At 47.4% G+C, this 20440-nt stretch overlaps 1 protein-coding gene and 1 long non-coding RNA gene across 2 annotated transcripts in view; one reads left to right on the top strand and one right to left on the bottom strand.

Moving 5' to 3' along the window:
• Positions 1–2034: 2034 nt before the first annotated feature.
• On the bottom strand, positions 2035–8813 carry LOC124987242 (uncharacterized). Its single transcript, XR_007109159.1, has 3 exons — positions 8416–8813; positions 7570–7669; positions 2035–3303 (listed from the first exon to the last, which is right to left on the bottom strand). It is a non-coding gene; the product is annotated as an uncharacterized LOC124987242 (long non-coding RNA).
• Positions 8814–9660: 847 nt separating this feature from the next.
• The window catches only part of Adra1b (adrenoceptor alpha 1B), a 48713-nt gene continuing 37933 nt past the window's right edge, over positions 9661–20440 (top strand). The window contains exon 1 of the mRNA XM_047556596.1: positions 9661–11104. Within this exon, the coding sequence (XP_047412552.1) occupies positions 10156–11104 (949 nt within the window). The 5' untranslated portion in view covers positions 9661–10155. The remainder of the gene's footprint in view (positions 11105–20440) is intronic.

A 20440-nucleotide genomic window follows, 5' to 3' on the forward strand; every position in this document is an offset into this window, starting at 1 on the left:
AATAAAGATCGATAGAGAGACAGACCCACACAGCAACCCTCCTCCTACACAATTCCACTCGGAGGCTCTAGTTTGGGGGATGGGACGGAGAGTTGGAATGAAAGAGCCTGGGTCAGAAGCAAGAACAATAGCTAAATAACATCTACAAAGAGAGAGATGTAGATAAACAAAAGTTTCACATTTTGCTTTATTTTGAGTTTCAGTTACAGCTGAGATCAACTTAATCTTTAATTCATTCACTCACTCACTCACTCACTCACTCACTCATCTAGTCAACATTTGTTCAGCCCTGACTGTCCATCTGACACTGTCACTAGGCCCTTGGACGAGCTGCACCTATTCCCCTGGTAACTGGAGCCTACGGAGAGAGCAAGATCAAAGAATCACAGGAGGAGCGTGCAGCCACAGACCAAGGCAAATGCCACTGTGATGGAGAGGGATGTGGTCATCTGAGAGCAGAGGACAAAGGAGTCTCCACTCACCTGAGGAAGTGCACTGACATGTAATAAATGGGCGGGCCCTGGGCGAGAAGTAAGCTGCAGAAAGTGGAGGTCATCTTTAACGTGTCCAGTGGAGCCAAGACTGGCCGCCTGGGCCATCAGAAACCTGCCTTCAACACCTAGATCCTACAGGAACCCTGCTAGGGGATGTTTGGTCAAGTCACTTGCACTTTCTGGGTCTCTGTTTGATCATCAGTAAAGTGGAGATGTTGGACCAAGATGATGTTTCTCCGAATGTGTTCTGTAACTCTTCTGCAATAGACCACTTAGGTTACTTGTGCAAAATGTAAATTCCTGGACCTCTCATCAGCATTGTGGAATGAGAATATCTGGGTCCAGGAATCTGCATTTTAAGGCTCTCTCTGGGTGACCTTTATGCCCTGGGAAGTTTGAGCACCGCGGCTGCACAGGCAAACTTGGCCTACGCAGAGGCTGCGTATTTCTCCCTTTCTAAATTCCTAGGCTCTGGATGGAACAGCATCAAGAAGAGGGGAAATGAGCAGTCCCCCAGACTGAGCAAAGGAACATTCTCAAGTTTTCAGGTGACATCAAAGGGCCTGGTTTGCACACCTAGAGATCATCCAGCTGTTTTAGGGTAAGTTCCCAGCTTCACGTGAGAGCTCCAGACTGAATTTTGGATTTATTTTATTTGATGTTTTCTTTTCCACTCAACAACTGGAATTTAATTTTAAATACACAGACGCTGGTATTGGTTCCCTGCTTTTTTTGTCCCCTTCTCTTCGTCCCCTTCTCAGGGACCCTGTCCTTTCTGCCATACCTGGGAACAGCAGATGGAGGTTCACACAAAGTCCATCTCTTCTCTGCCCTTCTAGGATATGAGTGGTCTGAAGTGAAGTCTTATGGAGAGTGGACCTCTTTGGTCTGTACACAAGGAAATGCCAGTTGATCTAATTGTACCAGTGATCAGGAATGATAGGCCAAGGACCTACGGATCTGCTGTGAACCTGCACTGTGCTTCTCTTTCGCTCTGCATAGCAAGCTCACTGGGCCAACTGCCCAAGATCACCAACACCCACACTGGCTTGGCCTCCAACCTAGGAGTTCTCTCTGTGTATAAAATATTTCCAGAAAACCCTGGGCTCTCTGAATATGGTAATTTCCTAAGCTGCATCTCAAAGTCCAGAAATATAATTTCTCCCTACCTGATAGAACTCTTGTGTTAAAATGAAATAATGCGTGTAAAGCACATGACAGGTGCCTCGGTCACAATAAGTTCTCAGTAAATATTGGCTACTGTTTTATTATTGTTTTTCTAGCCATGATTGTTCAGGGTAGTTTATATCAGGGGGAAAAAATGTATCAGTTACATCTATTGGCAAGTAAAAGGTCGGAAGGATGGTTGAGAGATCAACTAGGAAAATCTGTTCCTACATATCCCAGATACTGGGAAATCTGTTGTGTATCTTTTAGATTATACAAAAATATCAACAATAACTAACATTTGTTGAGCTTTCTAGTTTCCAGGCACAGTTCCATTTAATCCTCTCAACAATTTGATGTGGTATATGCTATTAAAATCCCCATTTTACAGATAAACAGATGGAAGCTTAAATAAATAAGTAGCTTGCTCAAGGTCAAAGCCAGGAAGTGGCAGGACTTAAAATTTGATCTGTCCAGATGAAACCAGTCGGGTGTTTAACGAGCTACTTCAGTAGAGCTAACTGGCATCTCTCATGCTGTCGTCAGAGTCTATATTTGCTGTTTCTCTCTCAGAGATAGATGACAGCTGGTTACTGGGACCAGTAACCTTCCCAATCCTTAAAGATAAGACTTTGGTCAAGCCTCCCATCCTCTTCTTGGAAGAACTGTGGCAGAAGCCTGATATAAGCTCACTTGAGATTCCCAAGGAGGGGTTAAGAGGGAGATTTTTCTTTTAATAGACACATAATATTTGTATGTATTTATGGAGTACAGTGTGATAATTTAATGCATATATACAATGCATAATGATCAAATCTGGATAATTAGCATTTCCATTTCCTAAAACATTTATCATTTTTATGCGTTGAAAACTTCAGTCAGTTTGAAATTTTTCATAAATTGCTGTAGACGCCATTTATCCTGCTGTGCTAGAGGACAGTAGGACCTGTTGTTCCTCTCTAACTATTTTGGCCCCTGTTATCTGGCATCCCCTATCTTCCCTCCCCTCTACCCTTCCTAGTCCCCAGTGACCACTATTCTAACTCTCTGATTCCTTGAGATCTACTTTTTACCCTCTGCAAATCAGTGGGGTCGCGTGGTATTTGCCATTCTGCACCTGACTCCTTTCACTTAACATGAAGTCCTCCAGTTCCACCCACCTTGCCCCAGAGGATAGCATTTCATTTTTTTATGACTGAAAATATTCCATCGTGCCCATACAACACATTTATTTATAGGAGGAGAGATTTAATCCTTAGATCTGACCTCAGAGAAGGGCCCATATTTTCATTGTGCACTAGCCCAGCCCAGAACATTTCTGCCTCTCCAACTCCATGTCTCTGGTCTGTCGAGGCTTGCCCAGAAGTTACTATCGATTTTTGTTTGCTTGTTTGTTTGTTTAACAGAAAAGTCAGCCTGCAGCAAAATTTGGGGCATCATGAAGGTGAAAAGAATCAGCTTTCAAGTCACACCACCTCTGCTCTTGTCCCATGTCGGGATAATCTTGAGCAAGTTACCAAATCTCTCCTATTCTCGGTTTTCTCATCTGTTAAGTGGAGGCAATGGCGTCTACCACAGGAATGGTGGAGGATTAACTGAGATGATGCCGGTGGCTCATTTTGGCACAATTCCTGGTGCATACCTGCATTCAGAAAGCCATGGTTAATTCAGATGTGGTCCAGGGAGACAGGCGACAGCTCTATCTAAGGGTACAGCTCTCCAAGGGGCAGGGGAGATATCTGGGTGCCCTCCCAGGAACCTGCAGTTCACATCACGTAGCTAACTGTTGTTATCCTTAGACCAGATTGCTCCTGTTAGAAGTTTCCAGAAATTCTTCCTTAGGGCAGAAAAATCAAGATACCTCCTCCTTCTCCCTCTTTCTTCTCCTGTCTTTTCAGGACTTCCAAGGCAACCTTCCAAATCTTTTGATTTGGTGTCCAGTAAACAGCTAATAAATGCTGGCATTTCCTGTCCAGCATTCCTCAATGCACCATTGAGATAGGCAAAGGGAACTGCCTCGTTCTCACCCTCCTCCCGGCCTCCCCCATGCCCAGAGTGATGCCACCCACCACTCCCCAAACTTGCCCGTGCTCTTCCCAGGCTCCCACAGTCTCTTCTGCCAGAGAAAGGAGATGAGAAGGCAGAAAACACCCTGTGACATCACTTCCCTGCCTGGCTCCCCTGGGGCCTGGTCTGTTCCCTCCAAAGCTGGGCTCTAACACTTTGTCCAAATACAATTTTTAGATGCCCCCAAGGAAAAGATTCCCAGTGCTTCCATCAGACCTTTTTGAACTTGATGGCCGCCACAAGTGAAAATTTCCCAAAGGGGTTGCATGGTGTGGTTCAGAGAGCACACAAAGAGGAAGAAGGGAAAGGAGGGAGAAATTGGAGACCTGTGTCATGCATTGTTTCTCTCCTTATTTAACCCACAGCCCTGTTCAATGTCAGACAGGATTCTCTATGCATCCTCGGTGGCACATTTCCGTTATTCATCTTAAACTGCAAACTCCCGGAGGACAAGGGAGGCCAGCATCCATTCACTTTATTCAGTTCAAGTTCTGCTCCATGATAAATGGTAAAACAATGGATTAGTTCTGTTGCCCCAAAGTGAAAGAGGTTACACTGAGATAGAGTTAGCAGGAGAGAGAAAAATAAGGAGTAACAGGCTGGAGATCAATTGATCAAGGGGCCCTGCCAACAACTTGGCACTGAGGGCGCCCTGATAAAGCAATTCAAAAAAAGGGTTGGGTAAAGTCACATATACATAGCCTTCAACAGATTCTCTGTAAGCGCGAGGACCCAAAATGTCTAAGAACCATTGGTTCTGTTGGACTGATGTCAGTTATGACTACTCAATTCTGCCATTACTGCATGAAAGCAGCCACAGACAATATACAAATAAGTGGATGTGGCTGTGTGCCAATAAAACTTTATTTACAAAAACTGGTACAAGGCTGGGTTAGATCCAGACTGTAGTGTGCAGACCTTGGACGAGATGATGTCTAGAGTTTTTTGGTTCTGACATTTCAGAAGTTCATGATCTTGACTGGTGGCAGTGGAGCCCAGAGAGGCAGGGCATTGAAAAGCCAGCTGTAAAGAACCTGTTGTCATAACCTTTGGTGATTTCAGCACATGTGGCTAGCAAGTAAATCTGGCAGTGCTCCCTGGCACAGAAGTTGGTGGGGCATGAGAGAGTGGACTTGTCTCTGGAGAGTTCCAGAGACAGGCCTAGCAGATTCCTATGTGCTCACACCCAGGCTCCACTTCAAGGCTCCTGGGCTCTCCTTGACTAAGGGATGTAAATTCAGCCCCTGGATGACTTGGCAATTAATCTTCACCAGTCTGCTACAAATAGCTGCTACTGAGTTCTCTACCTTACAGGGAAAGCTGTGTAGCCGGAAGTGCTGGGTTGGGGGAATCCATGCTCACCAAAGAGTGACAAGTTGTAATTACCAGTTTTGCCCAGAGGAAGCTAAAATTCCTCAGTCCTAGGAGCCTCTGACTTGCCGCCTTTGGAGGTAGTCTCTACTGCAGTCAGTGTCCCCTAACCAGAAGAAAGGACACTTCTTATCTGTCTTATCTGGGGGCACAGGGGAACAAAAATTATCTTTTGAGACCCCACAGAGCCCAGCATGCTTCACGGACCAATGCCTCATACTTCCAAATCCTTTTGCTTTTTCAGTCTCATCTACTGGGTTCTTTGTATACTAACTGTGCTGTTAGTCTGCGACCTCAGGCAAGTCATTTAACAACTCTGAACCTCAGTTTCCTCATCTATAAAATGTCCATCAAAATAGCATCCTCCTGAAAATATTATTAAATTAAATGAGCTGATATGCACAAGACACTTTGGACAAATGCCTAGCACCTACTATGTGCCCAAGAACTCCTGACTGATGGGATTACCGTTGCTCTGCACTAGGTACTTTATACACAGTGTCACAGGTAGGGACTATGGTGATCTTCATCTCACATGCAGGGAACTGGGTGCCCAAAATAGTTATGTGACTTGCCTGAGGGCACACAGATAATGAACTAGTGGAACTGGGACATAAACCCAGGTCCGTGGGATGCCAGAGTTTTGGCTCTACACTTCTCTCCTACCAAGGTCACATTAGCAGCTATTAAGGATGGAAGTGGGATTAGAATCCAAGTCAGTTCTCAACTCCTTGGCAGAACGAATCCTGTGTGGGAGGCAGGGAAGACTAGCCCAAGGAGTGGCTCTGCAGAACCTTCTCTCCTGGACCGTTCTGCCTCTCCTCCCTGACCTCTGCCTCACTCAGGACCCCGATCACATTCGGTTTCCTGCTGTAATTTCCTTCAGGCTAACATGAAGTCTTCTGCTGCATTTTTCTTTTTTAATCTCAGTCTGGTGCAGAGAGAAGGATACAAGCTTTGGAGTCAGGAAATAATGCTTTGAATACCAATGTTGCTTACTCACTGAATGGCCTTGGCCATGTCACAGAACCTCCCTGAACCTCAGTTTCCTCATTTGTAAAATGAGGATAATTCCTTGCACACAGTTCTAGCATAACCCTTGGTACATAGTAGGTACTCTCTGAAAGTTGAAGTACTGTTAGCACGGTCTCCCACCTTGCTCAGTACTGGGTTTCCATTTGCTTAGTTAATTTACGTCTGTTGAAGCCATGGCACCCAGAGTGGTACCTTGCAGAAGAGATGCTCCTATTTATCTCTAGTTGAACTGAGAACTAGGGAGAGAATTGTGCAAAAAACTGCGTGATCACAGGTGAGAGATCTCCTCCCCCAAATGCCCTGAACAGATCCCTGAATCTGCCAGCCTTGGTTTCCCCACCAGTCAAGTTCAGTGACAGCTTCTCCTGGAGGGCTCACAGAAATGGAAGTTTGCAACTTCAGAGGTTTCTAATGTAATAAGATGGATAATGAAAAGATTCTTCTTTCCCAAGCCTCGAGTGAGTCAGAGCTCTGTGCTTGGCTTTGCCCCAGGGAGTACCGAGAAAATGAAATATTGTCTGTATCCTCATGACACCTAAACAAACGGTCAGTTCCATGGGTCAAAAATTAGCCAGAAGGGTTAAGAGGCATCTTCAGTGAGGGGAAGGGAAGAAAGCAAGGTAATGACCGTCCACAAAGGTTGCTTAGTGGGGTCCTGCTAGTGGCTACTATTAAGGTTGATACCTGCTTGATGCTGGTCAATGACAACATATCTGAAACCTGCAATGAACCTGAATTTCTCTATGTGGCTCAATAATCTCTTCCACATCCTACCACCTGAATCAGGACACAAGTTCTCACCTAAGCAACAAATTATCCTCTTTCATAATAAAGAGAAACCAAGTCTGAATCTTGTATTTGCCCTTTTTTTCTCTCCTGGCCTTTTGCCACCACAGAAAAATGTCTGCTAGGCTGAGTTTTCACATTGCAGCTGGTTATTGTGATTATGTAGACACGGCCTCTGTCAATTCAATGGTGTGTTGCTGGCTGCTCAATAGCTGGTGAAATTAATGCCCAGGGAAGTGGGAAATGGGCCACCACAATCAAAATGTGGACTTGGAACTTGCTCTTCATTCTGTCCTACCCTTCCCCTCCCCACATCCCTGCCTCTGTGTTAATCAACAGCTTTGTGCCAGCTGACTGGCATTCTCTCCCTTCCCCCACTTTCCCTTGGGAGTAAAGCAGTTCAGGAGAAGCTCCATCATCCTAGACTTGAAAATCCATGGGGATGGTGGGAATGAGAGACTGACACCCACTCCCACACCCCACTGTGGAAGATGCATGGGAGAAAGGGCAGCAGGGCGCCTTCCGGGTCCATTTTATTCAGCAAGGGAAGCTGAGCACCCGGAGCTAGGGCTTTTCAAAAGATCACTTGCACCAGCCCCTGTCTCTGAACAAATTAGCACATGTGCCCCAAGACCAAGGACCACCTCACCTTTTCATTACGATCTCTGGCAGAGGCAGAGAGTTGTACCATCTCACACCCCACTGTATAAGTCACTGAGTGGCTTGCTTCTGCAGGGGGCGGGAAGGAGCTGGAGAAGTAGAATTTGAGAATCAGCTATGTCCCAACCAGCTCTAAGAACTCCTAAAGGTCTGTATCACTATACACCTGTGAATCTCTCATTTTAAAATCTTCAGGTGTAAGTCAGGGCAATTTAATTGAAATGAAAAAAGAAATCTGTTTTCAGAGCTGTCTCTAGCACAGATTTTTCTAACCTGAGGGAAATTCTTTGAAATTGGGTATTTGGTGCATTTATGGAAGCTATATTTTAGTAGGAAAAGATAAAACCTTAGATAGATGCATAATGACCACCTGCCCTCCTCTCTGGAATATAAAAATAAAAAGAGATTAAGAACACACCTTTAACTTGAAGAGCTCAGAGGTAAATCACACAGAGTGACTAATGCTTTCACCTTAATATCAAGCGATAGTGCTTCTCAAGGGTGGGAGAAGTTGACTTGTGGACTGAAATAAAAGAGATTTTGGGCTTGACTTTTCAATCTCCAGCTGCTACTGCCCATTGCTCTGCCACATGTCACTAACCATGTGAACTCAGGAATTTGCTAACTCTCTATAAATCACCATATTCTCATTTATTCATGGAGAACAGTGTGCCCCTCTCAAAGAATTGTTATGAAGAGAAAAGAAAATTGAATAAACACGTTGCTATCAGTAAGAGCTCAATAAATGCGAGTTTCCAACCAACACAGTAGCTCAGACCCCAAAATTTACCACTTACAAGACAACTCTATCTGCAATAGTCCCACCATCCCCTACCTTGCCTCTGAAGGGGGTTTCATGGCAGCTAAAGCCTCAACTTTGGAGCAGACCCCACAGCTGGGTTCCATTCCTAGCTCCCCTCCTTGATGGCTGGATAGGCATGGACAAAGAGTTCGGTTTCTCCATAACTAGGTGTCCCATCCTCAGGATACAAATGAGAAGGAGAATAATTCTTGTCTCATAAGGCTGTGAAAAAAATGCAAAGAGAACTTAGCACGCTGTCCAGTACATAAGTGTTGTTTAACCGTTAACTAGCACAGAGCTCTTCCTGGGCTTTTCTCAGTTTGTACTTTCTCCCCTAAAGTACCATTCACCCACCTCTGGGAATATGTCCCTGAAGCAGAGGTCCAACAAGGATATAAGGCAGAAAGGAAAGAAAACCAAAGACAACCCAGGTCCCCTAAGTCCCTTTCCCAGATGTTGGGCTGTCTCTCCCCACCCCACCCTCTACCCCCAGATAAACGACTAGCTCCTTCCCTTCCTCCTTCCTGCCTCAAATATCACTGTAGTGACACCCCAGCACCCATTTAAAATTTTAAAATCTGCCCCATGCACACACTGAATTTCCCTCTCCTTATTCTTTCTTCTCCCTAACACATCGTCACATGATACACCACCTAATTTGCTTGTTTATTATACCTAACATCTCATCAGATGATATACCTCATAATTTTCTGTTTTATTATCCCTCTCACTAGCAATGGAAGCTCCTGGAGGGCAGGAGCCTGCGTGTACTTGTTCAATTGCCACACCCACCGAGCCTAGAACAGAGCCGACAGGCAGTGGGTACTGGAGTACCAGTTCACCGGATGAGTAAGTGCAGGAGCGAGTGAACGAATGAATGAAGAGAACCTCCAGGTTTTATTGACACCATAGAGGTTGCAACTGGGAGATCCAGGATGGGGGCTGCTCTCGGCTCTGACTCAAGTCCCTACCGCCTGCCTCACCCTGGATTCTTTCTCCTTTAGGGGCTGAACAAGTTGCACCTCGCGTTAAACCAGGGCCTGACTCCAGGCGCCCGCAGTTAGAGGTAAGTACCCCCCACCCCACTTTGGGAACTGAAGAATGAACAGGAGGGAAAATAATTCCAGCGGGCCGCGTCGGGATGGCAGGCGGGGATCCCACGCCCAGGTCCCTGCTCTTGGCCCCCGCCCCTGCCCCGGCTGACCGGGCCCGGGAGCGGCGGGGGCGCGGCCGGCCGCCAGGCTGACCCGGGTGGCGGCGTCGGGGCTGCGGGCGCCTTGGCTGGACCCGCATTGCCCCCTAGTGCCGCGCGGAGTCAGGACGCCGGGCTCCCCCGCCTGATGTCACCGCCGTGCAGTCAGCCCAGAGGCGGCTCATTGAAAGCAGACCCTCCTCGGCGCTCGCTGGGCGGAGGAGGCGCCGCGCACCGCAGACCCGCCGCGGGCCGGGCACAGCCGGGCGCCCCGCCTGCCGCCCCCTCCGCCGCCGCTCCCCGCCAGCCCGGCCCGGCGCGCCTGACGTGGACCATTAAACTTGGAGCTGCCTTCTCGTCCCCTCTCTCCTCCTCCTCTCTCTGACAGGCGAGCGATCGGCTCGGTGCAGGCAGGAGACGTGCCGCCGGGCTGGGCTGCCCGGGGGAGATGCCTTCTGGCCAGGAGGGCGCCTCTGGGAAGACCACCGCCGCCGAAGCAAAGTTTCAGGGCAGCTGAGAAGCCCTCGCCGCAGCCCTTCCCAGCCCAATCACCTCCCTGGCTATGGAGGGCGGACTCTAAAATGAATCCCGATCTGGACACCGGCCACAACACATCAGCACCTGCCCGCTGGGGAGAGTTGAAAAATGCCAACTTCAGTGGCCCCAACCAGACCTCGAGCAACTCCACACTGCCCCAGCTGGACATCACCAGGGCCATCTCTGTGGGCCTGGTGCTGGGCGCCTTCATCCTCTTTGCCATCGTGGGCAACATCCTAGTCATCTTGTCTGTGGCCTGCAACCGGCACCTGCGGACGCCCACCAACTACTTCATCGTCAACCTGGCCATTGCCGACCTGCTGTTGAGCTTCACTGTCCTGCCCTTCTCGGCTGCCCTGGAGGTGCTCGGCTACTGGGTGCTGGGGCGGATCTTCTGTGACATCTGGGCGGCCGTGGACGTCCTGTGCTGTACGGCCTCCATTCTCAGTCTGTGCGCCATCTCCATCGATCGCTACATTGGGGTCCGCTACTCTCTGCAGTACCCCACGCTGGTCACCCGGAGGAAGGCCATCTTGGCGCTCCTCAGTGTCTGGGTGTTGTCCACGGTCATCTCCATCGGACCTCTCCTTGGCTGGAAGGAGCCGGCGCCCAACGACGACAAGGAATGCGGGGTCACGGAAGAACCCTTCTACGCCCTCTTCTCCTCCCTGGGCTCCTTCTACATCCCTCTGGCGGTCATCCTGGTTATGTACTGTCGCGTCTACATCGTGGCCAAAAGGACCACCAAGAACCTGGAGGCGGGAGTCATGAAGGAGATGTCCAACTCCAAGGAGCTGACCCTGAGGATCCACTCCAAGAACTTTCACGAGGATACCCTCAGCAGTACCAAGGCCAAGGGCCACAACCCCAGGAGTTCCATAGCTGTCAAACTTTTTAAGTTCTCCAGGGAAAAGAAAGCAGCCAAGACCTTGGGCATTGTGGTCGGCATGTTCATCTTATGTTGGCTTCCCTTCTTCATCGCTCTCCCACTTGGTAAGTCGGGGACTGGCAGAGGGGAACTGAACATTGACAGCTCGAGGGTTTCCCCATGAGCTTACTCTAAAGTTTTTATGTGGGTACTGTTTCCTATGCAGTCTCTGTGTGTTTGGAGATTGGATAACATTGTTTGTTCTGCAAAGGCTTTGCAGATTGGGGAGCTGGCTGCGAACCAACTCAGGTGTCAGTGGCACACGCTAAGGTACTAGGCACTTGAAATAGAACCTTGGGAGGAAAATCTGGGATAAGGGATGACTCACTCGGACAGCCTCGGTTTAATAATTAAAAAGGACACTGGGCTTGAGCATCACACCAGCGTTATTTCGGTAGTGATGATGTGCTGGCTTAGGCAGCGTCACTAATGCAGCATACCAAATAGTTTGTAGTTACTGCAGACGCGGCGTTTGGGAGGCAGGGGAGCAGCTCACACACAGAAAGGCGGTGTTCATTCAGCATTTCCAGGGCTCTTGCAGAGACCACGTTTCTCAGGAGCGTTGCAGAGGCTGCAGTCTCTCCCTCCTCCCTCACCGCTGTCTTTCATCTCAATGCGCTGCCTTCATTATCAGTTAGTAGGAACCTTTTACAGCCACACAGCCCCAGTGGGCCTTTAAGTTATCTGAAGCTTGAGATTTAAAAGAGAAAATGACTGGAGGGTCACACGTTCTTGGTTTTCATCCCCAAATGTTCCCAACTCTGGTGATTTATGGAATGCCCAGAATTAAATTATAGTAGACCCTCACCTTCAGCTGCAAGACCCCAAATCCTATCGAGATGGAATGCAGTGTGTCCTTCCCCTTGAACAAAAAAGTGTCCATCTTAGTTCATATTGTGGTCCTACTAACTGAATTGTTCAAAAGGCTTCCTGATTTCTCCTAAGGTCTGGTTGGGGATAAACCTAGAGGACGGTGTTGGGACCTGCTGTTCACATGGCTTGGGAAATCTTTTTCCCTTCTCTGAGGCACCCATCTGCTTTGATTTCTTCTGTCTCTGGGAAGCAGAAACTGAATGGAAGGAGGTAATCATGGCACATGACTTGCCATGATATCTGGAGAGGTGTCAGCTGCCACATGCCATAGACCACATACACCTGCAATCCCACTGGGTCTCGGAACTGAATGTAACCAAACCCCTCAAGCAATCAATATTGCTCCTTTCAGGAGAAGAAGGTGAATGAAAGAAAAACAAACTGATAACAAGAGTTTCCATTGTGAAAATAAAGAAAGAAAGAAACGCCATTGAACCTACTCTCCATATTATCTTTCCTAAGGCAGGCTTGCAGGCTAATGCCTTTGAGAAATAGTCTCAATGATGACTGTTAAGTAGAAAGGGCTTGAAGTTCTACGCCAGGAGCAGTCACATCCCACTGCGAGGAAGCTTGCTTCTCTTTCCCAAGGTCTCAGGGTCCTTTTGCAGGTGGATGATGGTTCACACTGCCTGGGGTCATGGCAGAGATCATGGTTGTACAGAGTTTATTTGGCCTCTTATTAGTCACATGACCTCAGGCAAAAGACCACTCCTGTGTGAGCCTCAGCTTCTTCATCTATGAAATGGGGCTACTTAGGGTTTACTCCACGGAGTTTGCACTAATGCACGGAAAAGACAGTTCAAAATCTGGCACATTGCAGACACTCAGTGAAAGTTAGCTATTAGTACTACAAACCAAACCCAATCACTCCCTAGGGTATACTAATGTTTTCTCCTTCTCATTTGCCAACCCCACGTGTGTTACTAATGACTCAGAAGAGAAGTGGGTCTTTCTCTGTCCTTCCTTCTGTCCTTGCCTTCCAGCCTGCAGAGGCTGTGATCAGAGCATGCTCAAGAAGAAAAGGCCTTCACGGGTTGCAGAGATGATCAGAGGTGCAGACTTGGGCAGGGGAAATGGCTCCAAACAGGCAGGAGGCTTCCAGCGAGTTGAAATGGAAAGAACACTGCTCTGCTCTGGTGGTCAATAGCAGCAGGGTTCTCATTTGAATTTTGCCATCGATTAGCTCTGTGATCCTAGGCGTGTTGCTTTACCTCTCTAGGCTTCTGATCTCATGTTTGAAGAACACTTTATCAAGATCAAGGGATCTTAAATTTTAATATCAGAATCGCCTTTGAGACTTGGTATTCCTGTGGCCACCTGTGCCCAAGTCACAGAGAATCTGATTCAGTTAAATAGATGGATCCCTGGAATCTGCATGTTTAATCAGCTCCCAGGTGATTCTGGAGAGGTGGTCCATAGACCATGTTTTGAGGATCCCTGGCCAGAGGATCTGTCATCTCCCTTCAATCAACATCTTGGATGCCACAGTTAGGTCTTCCCCCAGCAACCCGGAGCTCCTCTCTGGGTCCTGTGCTTCAACTCCTCAAGCCCACTGTTCCCATTCACATTATCCTGTCATCCTTTCTGTCCATGCCTTTCTGAGACCTGCCCTCCTTGCACCTCGGGTTCTTGGTTTCCATGCCCAAGAAGTGAGAGCATCTTACCCTCCTCTGAGCTTGTTTCTCCTCTCTTGGAAATGAAAACTTTCTGATTGTTTGTGCCATGATCTCCTGGGGACCTTCTGATACTCAGTCCTTGAGCTGACTCCATGTTCATCCTTCTTGTTTGGAAAACTGACAGGTGAGGTGAGGAACATGGTCACCTGGCCTTGGGTTTAGGATGGACTCCAAAAACTTCTCAAGATCTCCAAAGGGGAAGGTGCATAATTAATGTTTTCTTAATAATTTAGGAGGAACATCCCATCAAACTAGAGATGTAGGTTTCTACCTCTTCTGAGTTAAAACAACACTCAAACAAAAGTAGCATGATGTAGAACAATAGGTCCTTTGGAATCTGAAGAAAGTTCCAAATACTAAATTTTCCATGAAGGACTTTTCACTCAAAAGGGGCGAAAGCAGATCTGGGGGAAGACAGCGCTGGGCAAACATAGCCGTGCAGGTAGGAGTGACTTCCCGTTGGTGCTAGACTTTCAGGTGCCTGGATGGCATGAGATTTCCATAGCTGTGTTTGTCTTCTCCATAGGAGAGAAGGATTGGGATTCCTTCTGGGAAGGAGGGAAAATAACCAGGCCCCCTACAGGATTCTGCTCAGGGTCCCCATTTGTTTTCCTTCTTCCCTTGATTTTTTTTTTTTTTTGGGGGGGGAGCAGGGCCTCTTGTCTCCCGCTGTGCCCTCCCCACCTGTAACGCCCTCCTCACCTCCTCCCCACCCTTTCCCTGTGGCCTCAGACCAAGTTGGACCAGGGACCAGTGCTCACTTACTCCAGAGCAGGAATGGACTCCACCAAACAAGGCCTCTTTATTTGGCCCCTGGAATTAAGCCAGGGAGGGACAGGAAATAATTGCAACAGAATATAGCAGTATTTCTACCCCATCCACCATGCGGAAGATGTCCAAAGGCACTGCAGTACAGACCAACTTCCACCCGCCTGGGGCAGGCCTGCTCAGGGTCCCCAGAACTGGCCCGGCTATTGAGGGATGTGCATTGCAGTGTGGGGGTGAGGGAAGGGGGGAAGCAGGAAGTGCTAGGCAGCCAACTAGTGGCCGGGCTTAGTGAGTTGTTTAGAAAACACTGGAGCCTTGCCTCGCTCCAGATCTTTCTTCCGTCTTTTAAAATGCTGAAAGGCATCAGGAAGCCATTCTTGAACTAACTGCTTTCCCCTCCAAATAAATGAAGGTCAATTTCAAAGAAACAGTTGTGCTCGCTATAGGGCTGGAACCAAATCAGAATCCTTCGCTCCATTGATTTGACTCTCTGGCCCTCTCATTCAAATGGGGGCTAAAGAATGTCCAGCCCCCCACAAGCACAAGGGAGGAGGAGGGTCTCCGAGATGACTCATGACTTCGGACAGATACACCTCCACAAACACATGTTAATCCTCAGCTCTGAGATTCCCAAGCACAGGAGTTTGGGTTGCCCACAGGAAAGCAATTGGTTGGGGTTGGAGGAATTTTTACAACAGGAATTCTTCTTGGAGGAGGGAAATCTTACTGAGGTCAAACACATTTGACCATTTATTAATTCCTAAGGAGAAACTTCCTAAAGATCTGTGTGCTAGGCTCTGTTCTAGGCACTGGGTCATAAAACCAAAAGCAAACGTGGTCCCTGCCTGCACAATCAATATGTGATTATTGAGCACATACTTTATGCCAGACATTCTGCTAGGTCTCCCAGAACCATTACCTCATTAATCCTCCCAGAGCTACCTTACAGGAGAGAGTAACTGCTCCCCATTAGCAGATGAACATTCTGAAGCTCGACGAGGTTAGATCTTTGTCCAAGGTCACCAGACAAGTAAGTGATAGGGCCAAGAGTTGAGTCCTGACCCGTCAGAACAGGCCGTACCTGTTTCTCTGCACCTAGGAGATGTCTGGCCTTTTCTGCTTTCTGGTAGCAACCTGCTGTCACAGCAGATATTCTCCAGGAAACCCAAAGCCACCTTGTCAAGAGCTAGTTATGATGCTTCTGTTGCAAAAACCCTGCCCACTTCTGAAAAATGACCAACCCATGAAATGTCATGGCAGGCCATCCATGTCCAAGTTCAGGGCTAGATTTTCTCCATACCTCCTGCAGTATTTATGCTGAGGGTCTCTGAGGACTGAGCGCTTGGTCAGTCCCCCAACAAAAATGGAAACGTGAGAGGGGCCTTACCCTTCTAGGGATGTGGGTCTACATCTTTAAGCATGTGTTTACTCAGTTGCTGGATATATATGGATTTTTTGAGTGGCTACTGTATCCAGGCATTTCACTGGAGAAACATTGGTGAGCATGTTAGTTCTGTTCCATAGAATTTAGTGCTAGTGGGGGACACAGGTTTTTTGAACAACATACAAATGAACATGAATGCAGATTGTGACGAGTGACTTGAGATGAGATGCTATTGGAATGACATAACGGATCTGTCTTACACCAGGTCCCTGGGGGATTCAGAGTTAGGCAGAGGGAACCCTGAATAGTTTGGAAGAGCTACTTCAGTGAAGGGGGCAGGTAGAAAAGGGATCCATGCAGAAGGAAAATCCCACCTAAAAGACTGGAGGTAGGAGATGTGGGGGCCTAACCGAGTCTGGAGGATAGAAGGGAGGTGGGTACAAGTCAAGACTGCAGGCGCGGGCAGAAGCCAGACCATGCAGGGACTTCCAGGCCACATGAAGGATTTTAGATTTTATCTTAAGTGTGTTGACTACTGTGGGGTGATTTGAAGCAGACAAAAGATCCTGTCTGAATTGTGTCTTTGAAAGATGACTCAGGCAACCATGTGAAGAACAGACTACAGACTAGACAAGTCCAGGGAGAGGTGATGGTGACTTAGACCAGGCTGGTGACAGTAGAGGTGCTGAGCAGTAGATGGACTCGGGGACCTGGGGTGGGTGGGGGGTGGCCTAGGAAGGTTAGTGAGAGAAAGAAATGTATCCAGAAGCATCTGAGGTTTGGGGATGGAGCTGCCTAGGTACTGTTTGCTAAGATGGGGGGAATGGGGTGTAGGGCAGGCAAGTACAGCAAGAGGATTCCTCACCGGCTCTTCCTCAGAGCATTTGTAAGGGCTCAGAAGACACCATGCTGGGATGAGCCCACCAGATACCCATGAGTTCAACAGACAGAATGTCAAACCCAAAAGTCAGGAGCCAGGAGCAACAGCAAACCTCCCTGCTCCTGAGAAACATCTGCAGGGGGTCATTTTTAAAAGCATAGCTTCTTGGACCCCAACATAAACCTACTATACTATGTGCTCTTGTTATAGGGTAAAGAATCTCGGTTTTGGTTTTTTTGTTTGATTGATTGATTGATTGTGGTACCGAGGATCGAGTCCAGGGGTGTTCTACTACTGAACTATGCCCTCAGCACTTTTAAGCACATTTTGAGATAGAGTCTAAATTGCCCAGACTGGCCTTGAACTTTTGATCCTCCTTCCTCAACCTCCTGAGTAGCTGCAATGACAAGCAAGAATCCCAATTTTTAACAAGTGTCCTCAGCAGATTCTTACATAGCCTATATGACACCAGTCCACCCTGTGCCTAGGAATCCCTTTGTTTTGTTTTTGTTTTTTTTTTTAATTTTCCTGCAAATCTCCTAAGTCTTAGAATCACAGGAAACACTATGGTGACTAGACAGTAAATATCTGTGAGGAAAAGAATGAAAAAAAAGGAAGGGAAGGAAGGGAGGCAAAAAGGAGTTGGCCTCCTCCTTGCCATGAGTCTCAGTGGCCCAGGACAGAGGGAAAAGAGTTGGAAAGGTGACATGTGACAATTACACCTGTCAGAATCCACAGGATGGGGGCCAGACGTGGTGGCACCCAGGCCTGTGTGGGCAAACTGGCCACAGAGTTAACTGCAAATGCATGTGTAGCTGCCCTGCGTCATAGACGGGCCTATTAAGATCTGTAATGCAGAGGACAGTTTTACCTGAATATGTGTGCAGCTCATAAAAATAACTGATGGCCGCCGGCCTGCTCTGGGAAATTGCTGTCTCCCATACCTGCAAGGTACTTCTGCAGTCCTCCTGCTCTCTGACCATGACTGATCTTAATAATACTGATAGCTGCCTTTTATTAGGTCTTGCAGGGGCCGGCTTACCAGTGCTGCTCTATACTGGGGTGCTTCCTGGACAGCCTCTCCTTTCCTCCTCTCCACAGGCTTGTAAGTGGGGGCTGTTATTACAGAAGGGAAAATGGAAGCTCAAGGTAATTGAGTAATTGGCCTCAGCTGATCAATGGCAAGATCTGGATTTGAATTCAGACAACGGGATAGGTGCGTCACAGGAGGATTCCTAAGGGTGGGTCTCCTCAGTTTGAGGAGGTGCAAGAAGGAACCGGGGAAATCAGTCTGTTCTAAGAAAGAGGGAAGGAAAGACAGACAGCTGCCAATCATTCAGCAACCAAGAGGCAAGGGATCCTGGTGAGAATAGAAAGAATAGAAAATAAGTGGGACTTGCTCCTAGTAAGAGAAGTCAAAATTTCTGTTGTTGTTGATTATTTTAAAAGAAAATTTTCAGCCTCATAACTTATTATTGGTACAGTCATGCATTTTTTAAGATTTCTATCAAATTTGGGAAAACATAAAATGTAGAAGACTTTGTCACAGTTTCCAGTCCATATACATTTCACACTGGATTCCTCTCCACCACCACCCACCTACACATGGTACCAGAACCCTAAGACACTCGCCTATCACAGATCAGCCTCTGGTCCTTCTGCTTGATGTCATGAGGCTGCGGAAGAGGGCACCATGTACGAGAGGATTTCTAGACTCCATTCTTTCACTTTGCAGCAACCTGGGCACAGAATGAAAAGACTGCAAACCACACACATATGTCCAACAGGGCCCAGATGAATTGCATCTTAACTCCTAGCTACTTCCCCCAGTTGCTCACGGCCCTTTACCACCACCCAATGAGGTTAGCAATGGTGGGAGACAGCAGCAGAGGGAAGTCCATGGGAACAACCTGAGGTCTTCACTGATTATAGTTCATTGACCTTATTTTGAAAACTGTAATGTCCTTGGGCAGTCCTGAGCCTTGGAAGGTTCATGAAGAGAGAGGCCAAGTAGATGTCCTTCATTTGCACCCAAATACTGGAAGATGCTCACTCTAGCAACCTCAGGACCCACTTCCCTTTCCCCTCTGCAGGTTGCAAATGTCTTGTAATCAGTGATCAGTCTTTCTTCTCTACCTAACCCAGGTGCTCACAAGCTGAATGGATAGATGAAACATGAACAGCATGGCTAGTCCAGCAGAAGAGTTAGGGTACGGCCTGGTAGAAGTATTCGCCATTTTCCAGATACCTTTTCACCTTTTCCTTCCCTTCTGCCTTTGTTTATATTGTTCCCTCCCGATCGCCACCACTGTGTTCTTCCCACACCCTCCGAAAACCCAAATCCCGCCCCCTGTAATCACCCAGTTCTGATGACACCTTTCCCATGAGGTGTCCCTGGTTCTCACCCCTTCTCCTGGCAGCAGTCCCTCCATTTATACCTGGTTTATAGTGCTTGTCACATTTGTCCCTGGGGATGAGGACTGATGGACACACAGGTAGCAGTGCTACCAGGTTGCAAACCCCTGGAAGGGGACAGGCCCAGGTGTGTGTCCTCCTCTTGTCCTCTGTGTCCAGAGAAATGCACACAGTAGACTGTCAGTAAAAACAGCTGTGATTCGTGCAGCGTGTTCCAGAATTCCCCGACCCTGGAACCTCCCGTAACCCCTCGGAAAGGTATTAGTGTTTTGCCCATTTTATAAACAAAGAGATGGGCTTGGAGGGGTTAATTGGCTTGACACGTTCCAGGAAATGCCAAACACATTAAAAGGAGACTGTCATGGACGCTCTGCTTAAAAAAATACAAAATGCCAAGCAGTACAGTCATGGGCAGTAAAGAAAGATTGGGTAATGAAGACCTTGGACCCGGAGTATGCGCTTGAAAACTGGGTGGTGCCTTCATTCTTTTAGGATCCTTGTATGGGGGAGAGCTCCCCATTGCCAGTTGTCCCTCATTTCCACTCACTTTACTAGACCCCGTCACCTCCCACTCCCCTCTGCCATGGATATAATCAGAGTTGGTCCCCACAGAAGCAGGAAAGGAAGAAAACATTCTGGTGATTTTGTAGCTGGGCCAGATTAAGACCTTTAGAGACCCAAGGTATAGAGACAGGAATAATGTGATTCTGAATGGAAACACACACACACGCATGCACATGCACACACACATATACACACACATATATGTGGAGCCTTGAAATAAATGTAAACCATGCCAACAACATTCTGAAATTGGCCAGGTATGGTGCCGAAAGCCTGTAATCCCAGTGACTTGGGAGGCTGAGGCAGAAGGGTTGCAAGTTCAAAGTCAGCCTCAGCATCTTAGCAAGGCCCTAAGTACCTCAGCAAGACCCTGTCTTTAAAAAAAATACAAAAAAGGTTTGGGGATGTTGCTCAGTGGTTATGCACCCCTGGGTTCAATCCCCAGTACCAAAAAAAAAAAAAAAACAAATTCTGAAATCAAAGGCAAATTTATTTTTATTTTATTTTATTTACTTATATATTTATTTATTTTGGTGCTGGGAGTTGTACCCAGGGCCTCACGTGTGTTATACAAATGCTGTATGTGAACCACACTCCAGCCTCTGATTTTCTTTAATATCAAATTATCTCTCAGATAAAGTGGAGGTGCCCCAATCTGCTAACACTCTAAAGACACCCTGTGTCGGTGTGCCGATTGGTAAAGCTCTGCTGTCTAATGCAATGACATAGTCCCCTTTATACGTGTTATAAAAGTGTGATCGTTATCATGTAACATATATAATCACTGTCTATTCTCCAAAAATCTCGGTTTGATCAGTAGAAGTGTCTCCCTATTTTAAAA

The sequence above is a fragment of the Sciurus carolinensis genome, chromosome 6 (genome assembly GCF_902686445.1).
Source record: "Sciurus carolinensis chromosome 6, mSciCar1.2, whole genome shotgun sequence".
Classification (NCBI taxonomy): Eukaryota; Metazoa; Chordata; class Mammalia; order Rodentia; family Sciuridae; genus Sciurus; species Sciurus carolinensis.